General features: G+C 35.4%; 2 protein-coding genes across 4 annotated transcripts in view; one reads left to right on the top strand and one right to left on the bottom strand.

Annotated features, from left to right (window-relative positions):
* The window catches only part of Ppp4r3b (protein phosphatase 4 regulatory subunit 3B), a 54,957-nt gene extending 33,071 nt beyond the window's left edge, over positions 1 to 21,886 (top strand). The window contains exons 10-16 of one of the 2 annotated variants that reach the window (XM_004632437.3): positions 1,993 to 2,034; positions 3,797 to 3,955; positions 7,714 to 7,883; positions 10,004 to 10,143; positions 10,519 to 10,703; positions 12,937 to 13,139; positions 20,302 to 21,886. In XM_004632437.3, coding sequence (XP_004632494.1) covers positions 1,993 to 2,034; positions 3,797 to 3,955; positions 7,714 to 7,883; positions 10,004 to 10,143; positions 10,519 to 10,703; positions 12,937 to 13,139; positions 20,302 to 20,397 — 995 coding nt within the window. In that variant the 3' untranslated portion in view covers positions 20,398 to 21,886. The remainder of the gene's footprint in view (positions 1 to 1,992; positions 2,035 to 3,796; positions 3,956 to 7,713; positions 7,884 to 10,003; positions 10,144 to 10,518; positions 10,704 to 12,936; positions 13,140 to 20,301) is intronic. The other variant, XM_023716407.1, reaches the window with a different exon arrangement.
* A 1,757-nt stretch (positions 21,887 to 23,643) lies between these two features.
* The window catches only part of Cfap36 (cilia and flagella associated protein 36), a 26,470-nt gene continuing 23,632 nt past the window's right edge, over positions 23,644 to 26,481 (bottom strand). For both annotated transcript variants that reach the window (XM_023716590.1, XM_004632436.2), the window contains 3 exons: positions 25,250 to 25,389; positions 24,944 to 25,093; positions 23,644 to 24,506 (listed from right to left, as the gene is read on the bottom strand). In XM_023716590.1, the coding sequence (XP_023572358.1) occupies positions 24,405 to 24,506; positions 24,944 to 25,093; positions 25,250 to 25,389 (392 nt within the window). In that variant the 3' untranslated portion in view covers positions 23,644 to 24,404. The remainder of the gene's footprint in view (positions 24,507 to 24,943; positions 25,094 to 25,249; positions 25,390 to 26,481) is intronic.

Genomic DNA, 26,481 nt, shown 5'->3' with positions numbered 1-26,481 from the left:
TTACCGTTTTACCATAATATATGCTAGCTTTAACCAAAGACTTTGGTAAGCACAAGGGGTGATTGAAAAATATGGTTAATGTTTAAATATAAAGCAGCTTAACTACAACAAAATTACAATTTTATTACAATTAAAATTACAAGCTGGAAAAAAAAAGAAAATTACAAGCTGGGTGTGATGGTACATGCCTATAATTCCAGCATTCAGGAGACTGAGGCAGGAGGATCATCATGAGTTCAAGACCAGCCTGGACTACAAAGTGAGCTCAAGGCCAGCCTGAACTGCACAGTGATTGTATCTGTTTATAAAGACACAGTTGCCTGGGAAATACAGCTCAGTAGAATAAGTGCCTGCCTGGCAAGTGCTGAGTTCAATTGAACCTGAGTTCAGTCCCTGGTACTGCAAAAAAAGAAGGTATTTTACGGCAGAAGAGATAGCTCAGTGGCATAAGTACCTGCCTGGCAAGTACAGGGTCCTGAGTTCAATCCCCAGTACTGAAAGGAAAGAAAAAAAAACCTTTTAGAGGACCATGGTTCAATCCCCAGCTCCACAAGCTGCACGAGACCTGCCCTTAAGGCAGCCTGAGCTAGCAAAAAAAAAAGTTCTCATAAACACACAATTAAAATTACCAGTAAATTACAATTTATTACAACAAAATACACACTGCCATTAATTCCTCTCAAAATACTCCTTGTTTCAAACACTTTTTTCATCATTCATGCTGCTTTGTGAAGCAGATTTGCAACTCTTTTGTGAGTGTGTTTATGAAGAATGATTTTACAAAATAATGAATGCTACTGCAGAGTGCCATTCAGTGGAAAGACAGGCTTATAAAAACATTACAATATGTCTTCATCTTATTCACCAATATTATCTTGAATATGCTATAGTATAACTATTCTAATATACATGTTTCTAGGTTTTTGTTACTATAAATAATCTTCAGGCTTGGTTCAGTGGCACATGTTTATAATTTCAGCAGCTTGGGAGCCTGAAGCAGGAGGATCACAAGTTTGAGACCAGCTTGGGCAATCTAGCCAACAACCTGTCTCAAAACACATAAGCTGGGGATATAGCTCAGTGGCACAAGTATGTGCCTCATAAGTGCAAAGTCCTGAGTTCATCTTCCAGTACCAGAAAAAAAGGTTAGGGGTGTAGCTCAGTGGTAGACTGCCCTTACGTTTCATCCAAGTACATAAATAATAATTATGTTCCAGTATATATTCCTCTTTTCCTATACAGATATGTTTGTATGACTCTAGGATAGAAGGTATGCCACATATTTCATGTTATTAAGAGTTTTTTTCTAAAAAATTTTAAATTCCCATTTTTCATTTTTAAATATGCAAATAAGGCATCTCAATTTTTGGATGATGGTTAGAAAATGAGAGTTATCAGTCTTATTGCTGGTTGTAATCTCTGTTTAAATCCAGTTATTTACATTGCATTGTGTTTTAATAATTCCACATTTGTACCCAGTTTTATAAAAGATTGTAAGCATGTATATAATATTTGACCAAATAACCAACTCTAGTTTTGTTATTGTTGATTTGGGGTAGGGATTTTTTTCTCCTTTGTTTTTTTGGCTTTTTGAGATGGTCTCACTAAGCAGTTTAGGCTGGCCTTGAGCTCACTTTGTAACCCAGGCTAGTTTTGAACTCAAAACAATCCTCCTGCCTTAGCCTCCAAGTGCTGGGATTACAGGTGGCATGCCCAGCTTTACCCCTTGGTTTTTTTTGAAACAGGGTCTGCTTTGTAATTCAGGCTGGTCTTGAATTCATCATAATGATACTTCTTCCTCAGTCCCAAGTACTGGGATTACAGGCATACATAGTGCCCAGATTAAAAAACATTCCACTCTAAATGTCATTATGAGGCTAAAAGAAGAGTATGATTAAAGATGAGTATTATATATTACTATACATTAAGTACTAGGTAAATATAAAATGTTACTAAAGTATTTTGTTTTGATATTTTTGTTGTTGCTCTTAGATAAATTTGTTGGATCTAACAAAAACAACACAATTTGTCCTGGTAAGTAGAAATTCATATTTTTGAACAAAGGTACATTATAAATTTTTTCTGAGTACAATGCAACTATATGAGGCTCAGTAAAACATATTTTCAAAATAACAAAATCCAAGCATATGCTTATTCTTTTGCTCAGAATTTTTGGAGGTTTTTTTCTGTAAATTAGCTTGTTTTACCACCTTGTTTTTGTTTACTTTAGTTTTTATTTTTTTAATCTAATAAGCCAGAACTAAACTACTTTATGACAGTATGATGCTTATTGTCTATAACCTAAGTCTGTTGTCCTACTTCCTTAGAACATGCACAGCAGGTGTGGGTCTGATAGTGAAGGTATAGGTGCTCTGTGTACCAGCATTGTATCTCTTCTGCCACGCTCAGCAAAGCTCCAGGAGAGCCAGTTTTAAATCTGGAGTCTGCTCAGATATTGGATTACAGACAAGAGTAATTTCTAAGATTAATGTAGGAAAGTATATTATTTAGATCTTTTGTAAATAAGATTTGAGAATTTAAAGAGTACAGTAATTTTTTAAATGATATAGCACTAGTAAATTTGATGTTCAGGAAATAATTCAAAACTATTTCATAAATGTTTAAACCAAAGCCTCTTGGTGTAGCCTCAGGCTAATTTTTTGTTTTCCTGTATTTTAGGGAAGGGTCTACAGGGTATTCAGGGTATCACTACTAGATCGGACTCATAGTGATCCGCCTGTTTACAGCCTGCCAAGTGCTGGTATTATGGTCATGCACCATCATGCCCAGTCTCAATTATCGTCTCAGTGTGCCCCAGGGGCAGGGCCGGCACTGCAGGCCGAGATTGAACCCCTGATCCCTGTGCCTGCTTGTAGGTGCTTTAATCCACCAAGCTATTTGGCCAGCCGTCTCAGGCTGATTTATTTCAGTCATATATTCCCTTTGTGAATTAATGAGTTGCTGTTTTTAAAATTGTTGAAAAATCTTGAAGTCTTATTTTCACTTGCCATTGAAATACCTAAAATACCTTTCCTTAAAAATTGGGGGAGGGAGGCAGATAACTCAGCGTACTAAAACATCTGCTTAGGCAGAGCATAGCAGCCAGGGTTCGAGCCCCAACATCCCCTGCCGGCCCTGCCCCTGGGGTGCCCTGAGAGGTCCAGCGAGACTGGATATGGTGGCACATGCCTGTAATACCAGCCTTTGGGAGAATGAAAACAGGAAAATCATTACGAATCCGATCTGCATAATGAGACCCTATAGATCCTGTGGACCCTATACCAAAAATACATACATACATATATATACATACATAAAAAATGTGTTAGCAGGGGATATAGCTGAGTGGCAGAAGCACCTGCCTTGGAAATGCAGGGTCCTGAGTTCCATTCCCAGTATTCAGAAAAAAAGTGTTAACAGAAACCATATTAATTTATTTTAAGAAATTTACTTTAGGCAAAAATTTGAATTGTTTTCTCTACTTTAGGCCCTTTTATAGATTCATTAATAGTGCGAACACTCAACTAAGGAAAGACTCTTACTAAAGAAACATTACCTTCTTATCATATATGTAATAATGAATTTTTCTTCTTAGATTTTTTTACCCAAAAGCCAGTAAAACTGATAATACTTTTGGTCTGCCTAATAGAAAAGTGAAAGATTTATAGCCTTTTTAGCTAATGTCAGAATGAAGGAAATATAATTGGACTTTTGCCCTAAAGTGTAGAGTATAAGCTTTATTTATTGTTTAGATGTACTACAGTATTTATTTTCATGAAATGACTTTCTTTTGCAGATAATTATCAAACAGCACAGCTACTTGCCTTAATTTTAGAGTTGCTCACATTTTGTGTGGAACATCACACTTACCACATAAAAAACTATATTATGAACAAGGACTTACTAAGAAGAGTCTTGGTCTTGATGAATTCCAAGCACACTTTCCTGGCTTTGTGTAAGTAACAATTTAAATAAACAAGATTGCAAAGTATTTTAAGGAAGATTTTTGAAAGCTTGATGTCTCATGCCTATAAGCCCAGCACCCAGGAGGCCATGCAGAAGGCTAATGAAGTATGACCAGCCCTGGTTTACATTCAAGACCGCTTCTATTATGTAGTGAAAACCTTTCCCAAAGGAAAAAAATATTTTTGTAGAAATAAAAGTTAAAGCAGCACATTTGAAATTACAATACTTATCTAGCAGTGTAGGCTGTTGGAGGAAGTGCTTGTGAGAAGTACTGTATTTGTGTGTGTGTGTGTGTGTGTGTGTGTGTGTGTGTGTGTGTGTTTCCACTCAGCTTGCTCACATTTAGGTTAGCTTACCTTTTGTTGTAATATAGTACCATGTGCAGTGACATTTCTCTCAACCAATCCTGCTGTCTTTTTCCATCGTCTGTAGTGAATTATCATTTAGTAATTTCATCACATAATTCTGCCCAGATTGTTGTATCATTGTACAGTAATAGCTTGCAGGATTGTTACGACAAATTATATCTGTGGATAGAGTCCTATTTTATATATTTTAATACATCCTTTTCAATTTTCACATACACCACATGACTTTCCCAAAAGCTTGACATACTTGACGTTCTCTCAGCAATCTCTTAAAGGTACTTCCTCCTTTTCTTTTTATTTGTTTTTGTTTTTTGTTTTCCCCATGCTGAGAAATGAACCCAGGCCTTTGTGTACTGAGCTACATCCCCATCCCACCCCAGCCAAACACACGCACACAGACACCCTTTTTCTAAAGCCACAATTTCTCATATAGTAGTACTTTTAAATAAATGATAGAAATCTGATGATAGAAAATTCTATTTCCTTTCTACTTTTCTTTGTTAGCTTTTTTTCATAGTTCAGTATAATTTGCATTTTTACCTGTTGGGAATTATTTGTGATCTTTTTCTTAAAGGTCTTTGTATATTAGATAACATTAACAACTTATGTTTTAGAAGGGAATGTCTCAGTATCATTTGTCTTTTGTCCATGCTTTATTCATGGCATTATTTTTCATATAACTTTAAAAATTATTTATGATAAATACAGTTCATTATCTTTTATGGCTCTTAGGTGTTTTGTCTTAGGATATCTATGGCTTAAAATGATACAAATACTCTTTGCAGTTTTTTTCTATTTAATCACCTACTTACATTTATATATAAAATATAACTGAAATCTGTATTTGGATGTGGTCTGAAATTATAATTTACTTTCATCTTTCTAGATATCCAACCATGCCAACATTGTTACTAAATCATATTTTTCCCACAAAATTAAAATATCACTTATGCAATAAGTTAATAAATATAACTGTATTTTATTTCTGGACTGTCTAATCTTTCATCTCAACAAATGAAATAATGGCAATGTTTGTTTGTCTGTTTCAGAGGATACTAAAGATTGAACCCAGGCCTTTACACTGAGCTACACTACCAGTCCTTTTTTTGTTTTTCATTTTGAGATGAGGTCTCACAAAGTTACCTAGGCTGGACTTAAAGTTTTGATCTTCTTCCTTCAGCCTCCAGGGTAGCTAAGATTGTGGACATGGGTAGTCATGCCTGGCAGCACTGCTTATTCATATGCCTTTGTAATATTTCTGCTATGAGTTTTAATATACCCTTTTCATAATTTTTCTAAGATATATGTTTTTCTACAAAAACAATTTTATTCTGTTCATCTTGAATGGAATTATATTTCTATATTAATTTTGAAAAGGTTAATGTTCTTCTAGTAATTTTTGCTATTTTTTAGTCCTTTTTGATAACTACAGAATACTATTAATATGGCTATAACCTAACTGAATGGATTTCCAGTATTTAAGTATTTGTTCTTTGAGTCCCATTATTATAAGCAAGTTGTTATACTCATAGTTTTTTGTGTCCATATCAGTTCATTTCACAGCAGTATATTATTATTGCCTGTTTGCTTATACCTTTGTCAGTGCTTTGGTATTTTAGTCCTCAGTAAACTATTTCTCATCCTACCACAAAGACAGCAGTGACATTATAAGTTTAGCACTTCTCTGCACTTGGTTGTCACAGTTAGCGTACATTTTTACTCTATGTGGTCTATTTCTCTTTTATTCTGAGACTATACTTAGAACCTATTCTAATGGGTATAATTTCTACCATCCTTAAATAGGGGGTTGAAATTAGAGACCAACATAAAAAGTCAGAAGCCTTAGCCAATGGTGTTTATAGAATAAATTTAATGAGAAAAGCAACAAGTTAAAGATTAGCAGATCCAAAATTAAAAGACCAGGGCCGGGGAGATAGTTCAGTTCCTGGTTCTGCCAAAAAAAAAAAAAAAACCAAAATTCTAGTTCTTTGTGTTCCATAACAATTTTAGCAGAAGGTGTTGGGGAGGTAGCTCAGTGGAATAAGTGCAAGCACAAGGTCCTGAGTTTGATCCTTGGGACCACCCAAAAAAAAAAAAAAAAAAAAATTTAGTAGTAATATACTGCTAAATTTTTTAGCTAAAGAAACTTTTTGGTCATGATGCTGAGGATCAAACCTAGAGCCTCACATATTCTAGACAAGCACACTAGAGCCACACTTCACCTGTTTTGTGTTATAAATACAGCCTGATCTACCACAGTGTATATTTTCCAAAGGCAAAATAGCTCATAGAGAGTTGGTGAACAAAGGATGACATTATAATGCAAAATACTGTGGCTCACAAATGATTTCCATACTAAGGGGAGCTAGAACAGTACACACTCCCCAGGCTTGATCCACAGATAGTAGGATGCATTTGGCTGTCCGGACCATTGGGCAGCTTGAACTACCAGCAGTTAGCTGTTTAAAGTAAGATAGAGTACAAGTCAAGAGACACCTAGGGGCTGGTGAGATGGCTCAGTGGTCTAAAGCACCTACTTGGAACAAGCTTGCCTGAAGCACAGGGACCTCGGTTCCATCCCCCAGCACCACATGCCAGCCAGCCCCGCCCCCTGGTGGGCTGAGCTGGCCACACACACATAAATGGATAGATGGATAAATAAATAAATTTAAAAAAAAAGAGAGACACCTAGCAGCAAAACATAGGACTTGCAATCCCAAGTAATATTGTGACACATACCTGTAGTCTCAACACTCAGAAGGAAGAGACACCAAAATCCCAAGTTCAAAGCCAGCATGGGCTGCATAACAAATTGAAGACCAGCCTAAACTACATAGTAAGACTGTCTCAAAAACCAAAACAGTAGAAGCCATACTACATTGTGAGAGCCTGGCTCAAAAAAAACTTTTAAATCTCCTGTTTTGTTACTGGCAGCCCTTTTGACAATATTTTCAAAAAACTGAAAAGAACTACATGCTTCCAAAAGCAGAGATGCAAGGCAGCCTTCATCTCTCGGATACGTAGACTGTTCCTGTGGCCATCCTAATACCAACCCACTTAGTCTGAACTGCATTCACTACATCCATCAGCTCTGCTCTTAAGTATTTTCAGAAATTGTATTCTATGGGTCTTGTATACTTTTTCCGGTCTTTGCCGTACAGCTGACTACCTTGGAAGTTTATTTCCCAAATACCAGTTATTTTCTTCTTTTGTTGGTTAGCACTGATAACAGATTTATACAAGTTTTCAGCTGTCTTCCCCAAACTATTTTTGTCAAAGCACAATATGTTTAGTGTACAATTTTACTTTACATTTGAGAACAAATACATTTCTTTACAGCAAAGGTATTTGTAAAGTTTTCTATACTATTTCTAATTAGGTGCTCTTCGTTTTATGAGGCGGATAATTGGCCTTAAAGATGAATTTTACAACCGTTACATCACCAAAGGAAATCTTTTTGAGCCAGTTATTAATGCTCTTCTGGATAATGGAACTCGGTATAATCTGTTGAATTCAGCAGTTATTGAGTTGTTTGAATTTATAAGAGTGGTAAGTCTGTGTTACAGAATTCTTAGTAACTGTACATTAAAGAATTATCTATACGTAATTATATGTAAAAGTAAAGTAATTATATTTAAGGAAAATGACTTCTATATTTCTTACTCTCCTAAAATTTATTCTGTCTTAGAATCTATTACTGATAAACTGAAACTTAAAAAATCAATTACCTTTTTATTCTCATTTGTCAGGGGCTATGGTATAGTGATGTGCTGTTTTATTATTTTGTTGTCTGTCTTAGTGCTAGAGGTCACTCAAAATCAGGTTCTCATGCATGCTAGCCAAGTGCTCTTTACACTGAGCCACAGTCTGAGCCCAAAAGTTTGAAATGTGAAATATAGCAGAGTTTCTTAATCCATATGTATTCAGTTTTCTCATTTCCATTTCCAATTCTCAGTTCCATTTCTCAGTTCTCAGTTCCAGATTTTCACCATCAGGCTTAATATATATGGACATTTTAAAAAAGCATGTCGTTTGTGTGACCTCTTTTTAAAAGTTAGTTTACTATAGAAGTAGTAATAAAAATGAATAGTGAGATTGAAAAATAATTTCTTCAAAGGTCACCAATACAGGACACATCAAAGGTAGGATGAATTCCCAAAATTTAAAGTTAAACAGAACAGTTAATTTGGTGGACTAGTACAACTACTGACTGCAGTTGAGAAAATTAAGATACCTAAGGTATTCATCAATCTTTTCACAAGTATCCATACAGTAAGCACTTTAAATTTTATCCCAGCTCAGTTTCAGTCAACAAAATATTTGTCATAAAAAGACTTATATATGAATAACTGGAATAAAACATAGCTATAGGAACAATACAATAAATTTTTCACTCCTGCACATATACAGGTAGAATTCATTCCACCAAGGAAATGGCTACATAATTGGAAAGGGTATAAACAAAAGTCAAAACTAGAAATTCTCTAGTTTTGGGGGTTTTCTATAAATCAGATTTTTACTGATGACTTCTATTGTCATATGAGGATTGTTAGTCTAAGAGCGATTACTTGCCAATAATACTATTTTTTTTTTTAAATTTAGGACAGGGTCTACAGGGTTTCAATACATAGATTGGACTTGTAGTGATTCTCCTGATTTCAGCCTCGCAAGCGCTGGCATTATGGGTGCAGGTGCCACCACACCCAGTCTCAATCGCAGTCTCAGTGTGCCCCAGGGGTGGGGCTGGCACGGCACTCCAGGGATTGAACCCTATCCACTGCACCCTGACAAAGCAGGCTCTTTAGTCCACTGAGCTATCTGGCTCTCCCCTAGAATATGGTTTTGAAAGGATGAATAGAAGTGTAGACTTTAACCCTTAGAAAAGAAAGAACATGATTATATCACTAGATATCAGAATCCAGGTTCACAGTACATTGTTCCAATAAATCTGACCTTTTTTTCTTTGCAAATTTGGTGATATACTTCATACATGATAAGATGAAATGTGTGGTTGAGAACTTCATCCCTGTTCCCATGACTGATTTTCTAAAAATAAATTTGAGTTACAAGTAGCCCCAAAACTTATCTATATATTCCATATATAGTAGAAATACAGGAGTAGACTAGTGACGTTCTGGATAAGCGATTTATTAGATCTGTGCATGTAATAATGTCTAATGTATCTAATATAATTTGCTAAGACTCCATTTTGATAGCAGTTAAACAGAAAGGCACCTGTTTGTTTGAAAACAATTTTAACATCTGCTCTCTAACACAGTATGTGCTCTTGATGAAACCATCCAACCTCAGTCTCAATTTTGTTCTTTTGTAAATGAATGTAATAAAATTTACTTCATAGAATTGTGAGAATCAAACGGAATTGTATGTGAAAGTGCTTTTTAAATTGTAAAGTGCTTTATAAATACAAATAGTCTGAATCTGAATCTGTTTACTTATCAAACGTTCTAGTCCCTGCAAAGGGCTCCCTTGCATTGCTCCTTTTTTCAAGTTTTCTGTGGAGTCCTGTCTCATGTATAAAGAAACTGGGACATTTATTTTTGGAAGGTGATTTTAAAACACTTTTTTGATTAGCTTTGAAACTATTTAAACATTTTTTTCTCTGATAAGCATTGCATTGTATTTGAAATGTAAATTTTGTGCTTATACAGGAAGATATCAAGTCTCTTACTGCACATATAGTTGAAAATTTTTATAAAGCACTTGAATCGATTGAATATGTTCAGACATTCAAAGGATTGAAGACTAAATATGAGCAAGAAAGAGACAGACAAAGTCAGAAACTAAACAGGTATTGTTTAAGTATATTACATTTATAGCCTGCAAAATTGTCCACATTCTTTAGATGTTACATGTGAAGTTCATAGAAGAATTTTCTTTGTCTCACTAGATAGCAGTAGCACACAAGGTAGGCTGTCCTCCATACCCAAGATCCATTATAGGATGAATTACTACTGTGTGTGGTAAATCAAAATGAACTTTTAGTTTAATTTTTAAAATGAAAAAATACTTTGGAGAGTTCTTTGTCTATATCTTGTACTTGAGGTGCTTTAGATAAATTTATATAAAGTTAAAATTATTTCTGTTCTTGGTTACACATTTTTTCCTATCAAATTCAGTATGAACTTTTAAACATTACTCAATATTTGTGATATATTTCTTACAGTGTACCATCTATATTGCGCAGTAACAGATTTCGCAGAGATGCAAAAGCCTTGGAAGAGGATGAAGAAATATGGTTTAATGAAGATGAAGAGGAGGAAGGAAAAGCAGTTGTGACACCAGTTGAAAAATCTAAGCCAGAAGATGACTTTCCAGATAGTTATGAAAAATTTATGGAGACTAAGAAAGGTATTGACATTCTGAATATTTGTATTGTGCCTTCTCTTAATTTAGTACAGAAATTATTCAGTTGCTTTGGAAGTTCTAGTTATAGAACTTCTTATTAAACTTAGATGCTCTTTCAAAATCTGAAAGTTCTTTTTATATTTGAATTGTTTTCCTTCAATGTTGCCTTTGTTTGATGCTGTTCTTGTGCTGAAATCCCAGTGAAGATTTTTATTTCTATTATCATACATATTGGAAATATCTATTACTAGTGAACAACCAAGAGCCATAGAAACCTGCTAGAACCCTCCACTTTGGCTTTTTACAGCTGACAAAACTGAGCTCAAAGAAGCTTTGAGCTTTATTCTTTGAAATTTTACAGTTATTATATAGAAGTTGCATGGAGATATAATAAGAGAAAATGTTAAGCTTTCTCCTGAGTTTCAGATATGTTTAACTTTTTAAAAGTAAGATCTCAGGCTGTGGAGTTAGCTCAGTGGTCTAAGCACCTGCCTGGCAAGCACAAGGACCTGAATTTGATCACTGGTACTGCATACCGTGCCAGCCCCAGAAGGGGCAGGGTGGTGCACACCTATAATCCCAGCGCTAGGGAGGCTGAGGCAGGGGGATCACTAGGAGTCTGAACTGCATAGCAAGACCCTGTATGAACAACATAAATAAATAAATATTAAAAGAAAAGATTTTTTTAAGTAAGATCTTAACTCTTTTAATCACTTAAATGTTTAATCATAATTTACATGTTAAAAGACAAAAGCATTTCCTGAACTTGCTTTAAATGGTATTTTCTAAAAGCAGTTTTTGTTTTGTTCTGTTTTGAGACAGGGTCTCACTGTGCAGTTCAGGCTGGCCTTGAACTCAAAACTCACAATGATCCTCCTACCTCAGCTTCTCCATTGTAGGAATTACACGCATGTGCCTCCACAGCTGGCTGAAAATTCGTATTAGAAAGATCATTTCATTGATTCATTACTTTTTCTTTCTTTTTTTTTTTTTAATTTTTTTTTTTTTTTTTTCCTGTCAGAGGTAAATATTCCATTGGCATCCAAATAGTACAGGTGTTTGAATTCAACTAAACATCTAACAGTGTCTAGCAGTCTATAATATTAGTGGGTTATCCTTAGAAGTTATTGACTTGAGCCTTTTACAGCTTATCTTGTTAATATAGATTTACTTTATATATCTCGTTTTTATACTTTCCTGCTGGATGGTTAAGACCAAGATATAGCAAGACCTATATACTCAGAAATGTAACTTTTGTGTCTGATAAGTTCAGTCAAGTACTCTCAGGATTTATCCTGTAGCCCTGTACTGCCTTTTGTACATCCTTTTGTCAGATTCATTACTTTTTCTTTGAAACTTTACTTTTTTTTTTTTTTTTTTTTTTTTCCGGAACCAGGGATTGAACTCAGGGCCTTGCACTTGCCAGGCAAGTGCTTATTCTGCTGAGCCATCTCAGCCCGTTATGAAATTCTTTTTTTTCCTTGAAACTCTTTCTTGCCAGTTTTACTCTCTTTCCCACTATTTATTTACTTCACCCTGGGGAAGCAAATAGCCTATTAAAATGTCCTAAAAAATAGCCTTTTTGTAGATAAATTCTTCATTAGTTATTATAGTTGCTGGACTCACTAATGCCAAAGGAGCAGCAAAGTTATACTTTGAAGTACTGCATCTAATGTTGAGTGCTGTGGCTAGGAATCATACAGAAAAATAAAAGCCAGATATTAAAGGGATTGCACACTTAAGCTCTAAAAGAAGCACATAATGGAATGTGGACTATTACTGTCTTCAGGCACTTCAGATATTGACTTGTGGGAGAGGTTATTAAGGTTATCAAGGAGTAAAGAAGTGTAGAGCAGTGAATAAAACATGGTAAAAAGAAGAGTCAGAGAGCTAGTGACTATAAGTAAGTACTAGATATAGCATTACAGACTTAGAACATAAAATGTCTTGAGTTTGTTACTTTTGTTTGTTTGTTTTTGCATTACTGGGAATCAAACTCGGGACCTTGAGCTTGCCAGGCAGACTCTTATGCTGCTGAGCTATCTCCCCAACCCTGTTACATGATTATTGAGGTTCTAATATAGATTTCCAGTATTCTAGCTAATAAAAATGTATCACAGTAAACATCCTGTACTCTCTTAGCTCTTAGAAAGCAAAGATAATCCTTTTATTTTAAAAAATTATTGCTCTTTCAGTACTTAACTGATGGCCGTTCCAATGTTTACTTTTATTTTAGCAAAAGAAAGTGAAGACAAGGAAAACCTTCCGAAAAGAACATCTTCTGGTGGCTTCAAATTTACTTTCTCCCACTCTACCAGTGCGGCCAACGGAACAAACAGTACAAATACTAAGTCTGTAGTGGCTCAGACCCCACCTATAAGTTCTAATGGTTCTTCTTCCAAAACTACAAACTTGGCTACATCAGTAACAGCCACCAAGGTATGTGAAGTAAAAACTTTGCCTTTTCTATCTGTAAAATTACTTCATGCTTACTGAAGATAATTTGTATAATCAAAATAATTTCAAGGAAGAAAAATACTAGACATGTTGTCATCATAACATTGCTGTTCATTTACTTTGCTTCAGGTCTTTGGATTTGTTACATTATTGAAATCCTATGAATACATTTTTGTTTTTATATTGTTAAAAAAAATTTGTCCTAATAAAACATTGTTCATGTTCATTTTACTTACCTACGTCACAATATATGCAAGCATCCTTCTCCTTACCTAGTTCTACTTTAAGCACTTAAATTGGGTCTAATATTTTGCTCCTTTGAATACTAATGTTACATTTTAATTCATTTTCTTGACTAGATTAGTAGAAATATATCTTTACACATTGTATCAAATTTCTTTTACAAGAAATTTTATGTCAGATTGTATTCCCATTGGCAGTGAATGATCTGCTGCCTCACTGCAGCTTTGTCAGTGTCCTTAAAAAGTATTTTTTATGTTTGCCAGAAGTAGGGCAGAGTATGTAACTCTCTTTCAGTATTCCTTATTAGTACTCAGATTGAATTTGCTCTTCTTTATGTTGTCTGCTCACAGTACCCTTTAAAAATAGGTATATAAAGTTCATAGCATTTTGAGTAAGGTTTTAAAATCACACTATGTTTATTAACTAATAATTTAAAATTAACTTTCACTGCCTAATATGACAATTGAATATAATATTGTGACATTATTTTAAGAATATTGGCCATGGAATTTTATTGCATGATTTAAATCTTGGCTGTGTCCCTTTCTAGCCATATGACCTTAAATAAGTTATTTAATCCCTCTGTACTGTTTTAAATGATGATAAAATAGCACTTGCCTTACAAGCTTTTGGGGGAGATGATATTTTTAATAAATGTGTAGTGTTTAGATCACTGTTTAACACTTTCTCCATTTATGTTAGCTTTTCTTTTTTTTAAATCAGAGTGTTGGGAGACAACCCACTCGGGCCCCCCTCCTGTCCCTCTCCAGGACAAGAACTTTCTTTACCTCAATAAATATATTCTGCTAAAAAAAAAAAAGTTTTATATTTTTTTCCAAAAGTCAAATGTTATGAAGTCACATTTATGCTAGAAAAAATAATCAACCCTTTGTTCCTTCCCACAAAGTTAGCTTTGAACTCTTATAGCTGTTTCATCCATTTCAAAGTTACTATGTTAATACCAGTTTTACCAAGTTTATACATAATACATAATTTATTGTTATAAATGAAGATGTAGCTCTCACATACCTACGTGAATTAAATGCTGATCATGTCTACACCTTTACTTCTCCCTATGTTAGTTTTTTATTTAAAATATTTAATAGTATGTTAATTTGCTTTTTCTTTACTATTATTCTTTATAAAAGCCACTTTTTCTAAATATTGCTACTGTTTGTTGCAGTAGCTATGTGCTTGCTGCTAACTTTTTTAAGTTCTCTTAAGATTAGTTCAACATGTGTTTCCCTGAGAATCATCCCTCTTGAAGTCTGTCTCTCCCGTAGTCTAGTGTAGACTAGTTGCTGTCAAGGCCTGCCCTACTAGGAGCCCTTTTTTTGAGGCTTCTCTTGCCATTATCCTAATACTTCCTTTTCCTTCTGTCCTTTTTGTATTACTTGTTTCCTGGATCCTATATTGCCATTCTTTCTTAATATTTTGTATCATTTTGGCAACATTAGTTTCTTGATTAAAAGAATGCCATGAGAGGCAAAATTTGAGGCCATCCAGGTTTGAAATGGTCTGTTGTAACCTCACTGAAAATGTAACTGAATGCTGAACCATATCAGTAATACTCGTGGAAAAGCAGTTCAAAGACATTCTTATTCCTTGAGTTTTTCTTCTAAAAGCATGTGGAATTTTAACTCTACATTCTGAAATTAAATACTCATGTCCTTCACTTTTAGAGCATTTTCTGCTCTTTCACTGTAACTTTCACTATACTGTTTAGATGGAGGCTACTGAATAGACCTGAAAACTTTCCTGACTTTCCTTTCTGATTGTTTTCTTATTCTTTTTCTGTGATATTTCCTTGAGTTTTAATTGCTTATCCTTTGGGCTAATTTTTTTCAAGTAAATACAAACAAACATTTTTAATCCTTTTGGTACTAACAGCAGACAACAAATATATTTGTTCTGTATCTTTTAGGGGAAACAAGGATTAAAAAGAATGTGGAACTAAGGGATTGGATGGGGTGATGGGGGTGAAGTGATCGAAGTATATAATAAGCATGTACAAATGTGCCAAAAATGAAACCCATTAATCTGTATAACACCTAACAAAAGATATGGGGGGTCAGAATAAGAAGCCATTAGTGGGTGCTAAAGTAAAAGCATGCCTCCTCCTCCTCTCCTCCTCTCCTCCCTCTCCTCCTCCCCTTCCTCCCCCTCCTCCCTCTCCTCCTTCTTCATCCTCCTCCTTCCCCCTCCCCCTCCTCTTCCCCCTTCTTCTTCTTCTTCTTCTTCACATTCAAGGAAAACCCTATGTGTTTCTCTTCCATTTAACAATCTTGGTGGACTTCCAATATCTGAATATTTAAAACTTTCTATGCTGGGTGGTGGTGCACGTTTGTAATCCCTGCACTCCAGAAGACTGAGGCAGGAGGATTGCCAAATTGGAGCCTAGGCTGAGCAATCTAGCAACTTAGCAACACCCTACCTCAAAATATAGATTGATGTCTGCATCTTGTACTATGAATAACTACTACAAAGACAACAATATGCAATGTATTATAACTGTCCTACTGACCTGTTTTGAAACTCTCATTGCTATTTGTTTCTCAATAAAATTATTAAAAAATAAAAATTCTAGATATATAGATATAGATATATAGATATATATAAAAGAGCAGAGGTTGTAAATTAGTGGTAAAGTTTTCTACCTCAAAATATAAAAAGAGGGCTGAGAAAGTAGCTCTTGTGTGGAAACCCTGGGTACCAAAAATAAAGAGAGAATGAGGGGCCAGGGAGATGGCTCAGTAGAATAAGCACTTCCCTGGTAAGCGCAAGGGCCTGCGTTGAATCCCTGGTTCCGCAAAAAAAAAAAGAGAATGAGTACACCTTAATTTATAATTGATCCCTAATGATAGACATTAAGATTGTTTCCACCTTCCTCCATGTAGAAGCATTGCAGCAATATGTGACCTGCATCATTTTACATACATGTGTATTTCTATATATGATTTGCACTTAGAATTTTTATAATTATGTCCAAAACGTAAACAGTAAGGATAAGTGGAATATTTCTTTATACGACAGAAAACAAAAGCTAGTTTTGTACTTAAATATGAGAAGCATTCCCACTAGAGCCAAGACACAGTGCCACCATCATTGCTGTTACTTAACCATTATTCTGAGGTACTGACCAGTACAGTTAAGTGAAAGAAATTTTGTTATAAAAATTAGAAGATTCAAAAACTTATCATTTTATCCACTATGGATTTAAAAATAGTGGATTTCCTTAGCCCCACGTGGTTTTACACTATAAAAGTCCCTGTAAGAGACAGTTTCCCGGGGAACTACCCACTCGGGCCCCCATCCTGTCCATCTCTCAGACAGGAGCTTTCTTTCCTTTAATAAATATATTCTGCTCATAAAAAATAAAAATAGTGAATTTAAAAATCTAATTAGATTACTAATATAATGAATATTGTATTTTTGCATTATATTCTACATTAATATATTACATTATATGATTATACTTAATGTATTGTGTATTATAGTTTCTTCACTATTAGATACTGAAACACTTTACAAAAGTACTTGAGTATAATTTAGATTATAGGTTTCAGAAAAAAATTGCCTTGTCTCTTTTAAAGTTTGTTGACATTTATTTTGATCTTTTCATATTGGAAATTTTCTTCACATTTATGGTATTAAAAAATATTGGTAAATAACCAGACATGGTAGCATTAACCTGTAGTTCCAACTGTTTGGGCATCTGAGACAAGAGGATCACTTGAGCCCAGGAATTTGAAGCCAACTCAAGCAACATGGTAAGATCTTGTCTCGGAGAAAGAAAAACTTGCAGATTTAATAAGGGTGCTGAGACAATTCAATAAGTCTTGTCTTCAAGTGATGTTGTAGTTATCCACATGCAAAGGAATGAAATTGGAGCCTTAGCCCCAACCCATGTACAAAATTTAACTCAAAATAGATAAAAGATTTAACAAAATATAAGCTAAACGGATAAAACTAAAAAGGACAAAAAAGGATAAATATCCATGACCTTGTTTTTGTTTTGTGGTATTTTGTTTTTGATACCAAATAACAGTAGAAAAAAATTAACAAATTGAACTTCATCAAATGAAGTTTCCTGTCAGAAGATATTATAAAGGGAAGATTCTGTACATCCATCCCATTAAATGGGAGGAAATGTTTACCATCCTATGTAAGATAAGGAACTGATAATATGAACTAAAGAACTCGCACTTCAACATAACATAGCTTTTAAATGAGCAAAGAATAAACATTTCTCTAAAGAAACTGTGTTAGTGGCCTGTGTAAGGCACAAAATAGACAAATGTAATGATTTTAAAAATAGTGTTAAAATGTAGATCAACTTCAGTATAACTAGATGTACTTGTGAATACAAATGCAAAAATCCCTAACAATTGCACATACCTTACTCCATAAAGATGGTTCTTAGTTTCATTAATACACTCAAAAAGTCATTATCGAAAACAATATGAAACATGCAACAGAAAATCAAAAAGACAAAACATGCACTAGATTTTCAGTGTATGATGGTATATCCTACTGTGTAATAGAAGAATTTAAAAGAAGAAAATGGAACTTTATGTACTAATATTGGGAGTATTTTACAGTGTATTCCTAAGTGAACATGAATGTACATGTGTAGACGTAATTAACCGTCTGCTCTAGGAAACTGACTCGGAATGATCACAAGTTTGAGCCCAGCCTGGGCAATTTAGCAAGCAAAATCTTGTCTCAAAATTGAGATGAATGGATGGACGGACAGACAGACAGATAGATCAGATAGATCAGACATACACACACACCCAACAGACTAGCTGACCAAAGGCCTAATATTCAATCCTCAGTACCACTACCACTACCACTACCCCAAAAAACAACTGTTATTTAAAACAGTAGATTCCTACATGTACTAAAACTCTAGAATCTCTCAACTTTACAAAGTGTAGATTACTACAAGCCTTTTTACTTTTAACATTTTACATTTGTATTTATTATAAACATAATTTTAAATATGTATTTTTGGTATATATATGCATATAAAATATAAATAAATTTCAATTTTTCTTTCCATTGATATATTTGGTACAGGGTCTCACTATGCAGCTCAGACTCGTAGTTATCCTCCTGTTTTCAGCCTCCCCTGAACCACCATGCCCGGACTCTGTTGCTGGCTCAGCACGCCCCAGTAGTTGGGCCAGCACAGCATGGGACCAGGGATTGAACCCTGGTTCCTGTGCTTGCTAAAGCAGGCGCTTAGTCCACTGAGTTATCTCACCGGCCCTTAAAAAATGTTTAAATTGTGTAGATGTATTTTTTAACATATCAACCATTTGGGACAGACTTGTCTGTATATTGTTATGTATAAGGGTAAGCATGATTAAAGCTTTATTGGAAATCTGTCATCTTTTGTGACTATAGATTGATGGGCTTTTAATGCTACACTTATTTCTCTTCTCTCCTAATGTGTGGCTTACTAACCAAATAAAAAATAACAAATGGCAGCTTGTAGCACTTAACTGTACTGCATACTTAGTACAGTGCCAAAATGCTTTACACCTTTTGTTTTCAATTTAATTTTTAAAATAGTTCAGTAGTATCTAAACACTATTATACCAGTTTTAGAAATGTAGAATGGCTCACCTAAGATCGTTCAGATAAATAGTAGCATTGTAACTTGAAGTCACACCAATTATAATCAATATGGTGTTTTCTTGGGTTTTTTTTTTTTTTTTTTTTTTTTTTTTTTTTTTTTTTTTTTTGGTTTTTTTTGAGACAAAGTCACACTGCAGTTCAGGCTTAAATTCTCAGTGATGTTCTTGCTTCAGCCTTCCCATTGCCAGGATTACAGGTGTGTGCCAGCACTCTGCTTACAGTCATTTGTCTTACAAATTTAGCTATGCCGTCTCTTTTCTAGACTTAAGACATGTGATTAACTGGGCAAGAAGTAGATTTCACACACATTTGTAAGTTTTGTTTCGTTCACAGACTTTATGATGAAAATGTGGTAGATGCTCAGAGACTTGTTCTTATTAGTATGACAGCATTACACTTATATCCTAGTGTTTTACACCAGATCCCTAGATCCTCTATGTATGAACCTACTTTTGTATGGAGGATACACTACCTCACTGGGTTTGTGTATTCCCTGGAGATCTAAGAGTATGCCCTAAGTACGGTGTTTATAGTAGACCTCTTCACGTATAGGTTATGTGTTAAGTTTCTTAAGATTGACCCAAAATTAATGTCCTGTGGACATCTGTAATTTTCTGGAGCATGCCCTAGATTTTCAAAGGGCTGTTACTCATAAAGATCAAAATCTAGTTGCCACATCCCTGTTATTTATTGGTTTTTTCAGGAACTAAATCATGTGTCTATCATTTTTAGCCTTTTAAACTGTTCTTCAAAAGCATAATGAAAACAATACTGTGTGCCTAATGATGAAAGGCAGGCATAAACAGAGACTGTGCAGATTACTAGTATTAGAGAAATGAACTAGATCTGCAAGGTCCTTTCCAGCTCCTAAAGGTCACAGTTGTGTTACTATTTGGGAAAATACTGATTTTCCTACAGTGAAGTTTTCCTAAACTAAATTGAGTTCTGAGATTTCACTAAAAATTCAATTAACAATTTAAAAGTTGGGGTTACTGAGAGTGCCACCACTTAGTACTTACTGTTCATAATTTAAGTAGTTTCTATCTTAAATTCAATGTGTTAATTTCACAGTTTATAAAAATGGATTCTAATATTTCTTTTTTCAGTACCAGGGATTGAACTCAAGACCTGGTGCTTGCCCGGCAGGCGCTTCTGCTGCTGAGCTATCACCAGCTCTAATATTTGTTAGTAGCAGTAATAATAAGCTTTATTAAATGTAACATATGTTTAAAACATGTTTCTAATTCTTCAATAGGGAAGTTTGGTTGGCTTAGTGGATTATCCAGATGATGAAGAGGAAGATGAAGAAGAAGAAACATCCCCCAGGAAAAGATCTCGCCTGGGCTCATAGAATGTTTACTGGGGGGCCCAGCATGTGGTTTTACTAAATTGCTGCAACTGTTTAATGAGATGAAAATCTGAATCAGAAAGCCTTCTCACTATACATATACAAGGAGTAACAAAAGATCCTCAGTATACCAGCTAGGAGATTTATTTCTGTTTAAAAAAGCAAAAAGAAAAAGTCTTCTGAGGAACTTAATAGCTAATAATTGAGGGGTTTGCCTTTCAAGCTATCAGGAAAAAAAAAAAGTTGCTGGAGCCCAGAGATAGTTTGTCAGAAAGTCTCAGGCTTTGGAACAGTTTGCTAGAGGTAATACAGTAATACACGGTTGCTCCAGAGTGGGTGTAAGTTTGTAAAACTTGTTTCAAATCCAACAATATTACTTATATAATGGTGCTGGCCATGTTGTTGTTTTAAACAGTTGCCTCTTTTTAAAAATAATTTTTTATGGAAAACAAGTTGATTATTAAAGTGAAGTTACACTGTTGGGACCATTTCTTTGAGGATTTCACAAATTTAGCCTCTGGGTTGTTGGAAGTACACCGCCCTGTATTACAGCACATGCTAAGTTTTCTACATCAGGAATTTTCAATATATTTTGACACGGACAAGCTGGATTTTCAAAATGGATTTTTGTTAATATAATTTTAAAATCAGCACTTTGAGATAACAGTGACCAATAAACAGTGTGTTAGTGTTCCAGAATGATCTAAGTTTCCTGAGAAACTCAGAAATGGATAGAACAGTTTTTTCACCTACAAGTATAATCGTTTATGGAAGATCATTGGAAGTCACTTATTAGTAAAGTTGCTGCTTTATTAATAAAAGTTGTGTATCCCTTTAGAGACGCAGGCAGGAGTTAAAGTCTATCTTATAAAGATAAGTAGTGCTGAATACAAGTGATATTTAATATCTAAAGCCATTTTGATCCAGGAAGTACTTAAGTGTCAGAGCCACTTGGAGCATATTAAGCTTTTCCACAAAGGTTATAACATGAAAGCTGCTTTTTAAAAGAGCACATTCCATGTACGTAAATGAACTTAAAATAACAAATTAAGGCAAACAGTTGTTTATTTTTTAGAACAGCCAGTTAACTGTAAATATTTTAATGTTAGTTTGCTCATCTGTGATCAGAGATCATGCTGAGATGAGAAAAATGTCCCCAAACTACAATTTAATACATTGGGAAAAAAACAATCTAAAAATAATTCCAGCTACAGTCTTTAGATCATATTTGTAATGTGTTATGGGTCCATTTTTCCTGGAATAGCTTAAGCTGAAGAAGTACCCCGTTTTGGAGATTTTGTAGTTAATTTTAATTTGGGCTATTGTTTGGAAAAGAGATGGGCTGTCTGTGTAGATACGAAGTATAGTTTTTCCATAAAACAGATGTTTATTTTGTATTAAAAATACCACTGTACTTGTTTTACACCATTTGTATACATGTGGTGATATTAATGCTGAACTGTAAAATTCAGGAATTAAAATGTGACCCTATAATTCCATGGCTGATGTTTGTGTTTTATTGTAAGTATAAGTTAACTCTTGAGATATGTCCATTTTATATTCTTTTAAGTCAATAAAACATATCCATATTTATACAAATATTAAGTCGTACACCAACTGAATGAAACTCTTAACACAGGGTCCACTGTCCTTTCAGTATCAGTGATGACTTGGGGACAGCCTGGGCAGACAAAATCTCAGCACTGACACATTCCAGCATGAGCTACTCTGCATATGATCAAAGCCTTCTCTTGTATAACATGTAAGTCGGCCTTTTCAGCCAACATCAGTTACCATACAAGCACACTTTCTTTCAAAGCAAATTTTATTGAGCCTCACCTTTTTAAAAACTCTTACCAAATTCCTGCTTAATCCAAGCAATCTAGCCTAAAACATTTCCCTGTATATTTTTTACTTAATTTTAAATCACAAGAAGTATCACATTTAGATTTTATGAAGACTTTAATATTCTGAATAACGGTCTTTTGAGTTTTAAGCTTAAATCAGCATTGTCATCCTAAGAACTCTTATAATGTGAATATTTTCTTGAAATCCAGGATGACAGTTTTCATGCACCTGGGCCTGACATGAAAATAAAAAACCTTAGAAGCACATCTTTGAAGACTGCACATTAAGGGCCAGGGAGATGGCTCAGTGGAATAAGTGCTTCCCTGGCAAGCCCAAGGACCTGAGTTCAATCCCCAGTTCCACAAAAAAAAAAAAAAAAAAAAAAAAATTAGCTGCACATTAGCTGCTGTCTTAAATGACTACAATTACGCTGTATCTTTATCATCGCTCAATAAAGCAAGCCAAAACCCACATTTGTATTTCTTGGGTCCCTTTAACATTTATTTTGTCTTTTAATGTATGTGGTACAGAGTCTCTACGCAAGTCGGACTCATCATGATCCTCCTGTTTCAGCCCCCCAGGGCTGCGATTACAGGCATGGCAGTGCACGCCTGGACTCAGTAGCCAGCTCAGCACGCCCAGCTGCGGGGCCAGCCTGACATGGTGCTGGGTGCAAAACCCAGTCCTTGTGCTTGCCTAAGCAGGCACTTAGTCTGCTGAGCTCTCTCACCCACCCTCCCTTCAAAGTATTTGTGAACATAATCAAATATAATTGTTTTAAATAAGAAGTTACATGAATCATTCCTGTTTTAAAAACTAGTTTTTCTTGTCCATTTAGTGATAAAAATGTAACATGTAGAACACTAGGTTTGCCACCACTGAACACCAGGACTGTAGCTAGAATAAGCATTTTGTTCAATTAGTTTTTATATCCTTTTATAGTTATAGGAGATAAAAAGGAATTCTGAGTTTAAGGTAAGGTTGTACTGTAAGTAGAAAAGGTAAATGTAGGACAGCATAGTGGTAGAAATTTGGTTTTCCTTATAAACAGTACAGATACAAGGTTTCATGAAAAACATCTCGCAGTGGTAGTACTTCTCTCAACAGGCAGTTGTTCCTGTTTTCATACAGTATCTCTAGCAGGTAATTGAGGTGATTAATAACCCACCTATTTCTGAGTTCAAATTGGCTTGCCTCAAAAGTAGTAGTAAAGTGCTGGCAAAAAGCTCAGAAGATTAAAGTGCCTGCAAGCAGGCACAGGGCCCAGGGGTTTGATCCCCAGGCTTGCCATGCCAGCCTCGCCCCCAGGGCGCCCTGGGGTGGCAATTGAGACTGGGCGTGGTAGCACGTACCTGAAATCCCAGCTCTTGGGAGGCTATAAACAGGTAGATCACTACAAGTCTGTTCTAGTAGTGAGACCCTGAACACCCTGTAGACCCTTCCCTAAAATACAAAAATAAAGTAATGGTAAATGTCCAGGATACCTGTTCTTTGGGTTGCCTCATGCCTGGCACAGCAACAACTATTCTACTCCACCTGCTGTCCATGCAGTAGCCACCCATCTTTTAAAGTGAAAATAACTGTGATCATGTAATCTCTGACTGCCCCGATATAAAATTTAAAAATTTTTCACATTGCTTATAAGGCCCTGCATGATTAGTACCTCATCAGTCTTGAATTTACATGCTAACCCTTTCTATCCATTCTATATATACTCACAATTCCTCAGCTATATGCATAATTTCCTGCTGCAAGACTCAAGCTGTTCTTTCCATGCTCTTCTAATCAGCTTAATCATAATTTGCTCAAGGAAGCCTAGCCAGCCCATCTCACAGTACTTGACACTGTCCCTTTTTAATATTTTTCCCTTTGTAGTACTTCACAAGCCCCATGAAGGTTAACCACTATGTCTTTAATATGTAACATATTGTGGATAGGTATCCAAGTTAGTGATTCTGTCCTTTCCCCAGGAGAAAACATTACCAGAAATTTACACTAAATTGATAAGGAGCTGCCTTTCCCACTACCCTTCAGCTCAACACAGTAACAATGAGCTTAATATTTGCATTTACAAAAGCGAGTATTTACTTGATACTAATATTGGTTTAAGGATTATTTATTTTTAAGAAAATCTGGACTTCTGTTTGCTAAGTTGTTTTAAATTACTTATTAATAACTTCTTCTTTAAGTTTCTCTGCAAGCATTCGCCTCTTTAGTAATGTCTGCTTCTCCTCTGCTGTCATTTCAGGCTTCTCTGTCATTTCCTTCAAAAAGAGAAAAGAAAAACACTCTTTATAGTGTAAGATGGATTCCTTTGTCTAATATTTACAATATATTGCCTCAAAAGAACAAGGTCAATGATTAAGGGCATATTCATGGAAGGATGGAAAAAAAGCTAGATGCAGACTGGGTTCGTTCTGTAATATCTCTAGGGAAAGCCTCTTGCATGTGGTACCAGTAGTTGGGGTATTTATGGAACACTCCAAACATTTCACATGACTCAGGTATGCTCCATCATTCTCCCTTATGAGCTCAGCAAGGCAAGTAAAAAACAAAACTACAAGGGAAACACTTTCTATCTCATCATAACTCTCCCAAGAAAGACATAGCAGCTGTCACAGCAGGGTTTTCTTGTACTATTCCAGTTTTGAGAAGTCTCCCTCTATATTTGCACATTTTGACATGCTAAGGCCAGCCATACCTCCACCTCTCCAGGGGATTTTCCTTTTTCCTCTGGAGTTTGGATCTGCTTAGTCCTTACATCCTTTCTCATGGACATCAACTTATCTCTCTTCTGCTTGAGATACTGTTCTCGTTGTCGCAGCTCTTCCGTTCCAAGTGCTGACAAATTCTAGGTCAATTAAGAAAAGGAACTATCTAAATTCAAGTAAGTGTTGAAAATATCTATTGACTTGATTACATTTAATTTACAAGTCTGAGTTCAATCTTGTAACAAAAGGAGTACTTTGTCATTTGTCCATAGTTCTTACTGTGATGTTTTACTTACTGCTATTGGTCCTTCAATGCGTGTATGTTCTAAGCCAGGAGTCATCAGGCCTTTTTGTGAGAAGGAGGAAGTTTCAGGCAACGTTTTTGTCTTTCTTGCCAAGGGTTGTGGCAACGGATTATCAAAATGCGCCTTAACTTCTGACAGTAATTAGACAAAACAATTAGAACATTATTAGAAATACTAAGGTAGGTTCACCAAAATAAGATGACATTAATGATATTAGTTTTTCTTCATACTCATTCAACCAGCATACATTCAGTGTTTATGTTGTGCCAGACACTTAGTAAAAACTATAAACATCATCTCTGTCCCTAACACTGCAGATGTCACAGGCTGCTTAACAATATATAAAAAGTTGGGCCAGCAACATAGCTCAAGGGACTAAGTGCCTGCTCAGGCAAGCATAGGGACCGCAGTTCGATCCTGGCACCACATGCCACACTGGCCCTGCCCCTGGGCACACTAAGCTGGCCACCAAGATTAGGCATGGTAGTGCAGCCTGCAATCCCAGTGCTGGGAGGCTGAAAACAGGAGGATCACTGTGAGTCTGATTTGCGTAGTGAGACCCTGTGCCAAACACACACACACACACACACACACACACACACACACACACTCTCTCAACCACAATGAGACACTCATCTTACAAATAGTGAACTTTCAAAAATAGTAATTCTTCACTAATACTTCACTAATTGTTTACAAAATTGCTTATACGTAAAAACAGAACTGTTGTAATTTTTTTTTGCTTTACAACAGTAAATGCCAAAAATAGCAATAATTTGTTTGTAATTAACTATATATTGAAGGTAACTATAAACCAGCCAATTCTGAGGGAGAACTGAGGCAGGAGGATCACAAATTCAAGTCCTACCTGGGCAACCTACTCTGGTGCAGAGGATGGACTGGAGTCATTTGGGGGAAAATGAAACCATGAGACTGTGCTGTTACATGACATACACCAGACACACAAGCATAGATATTGATCATATGGTTTCTCTTATGAGAAACACAAAGTATATTGAAATTAAAGAGCAAAAGGCTCAACACAACAACTTCTGACACTGCCAGATCTGCGGATAGCCCACTACTATTATGGACTGCTGGACCATATTGGATTATTTTGCTGAATTCATGCACCTACAATATTTAAATGACAACGGAATACCCATCTCTGACAAAACTAAACAAAAAGGGGGATATAAATGAAGGACCATTTTGTAGTGAAA

This window comes from Octodon degus, unplaced genomic scaffold (genome assembly GCF_000260255.1).
Source record: "Octodon degus isolate 3935 unplaced genomic scaffold, OctDeg1.0 scaffold00048, whole genome shotgun sequence".
NCBI classification, from domain to species: Eukaryota; Metazoa; Chordata; class Mammalia; order Rodentia; family Octodontidae; genus Octodon; species Octodon degus.
This window is presented reverse-complemented; position numbering and strand designations above follow the sequence as displayed.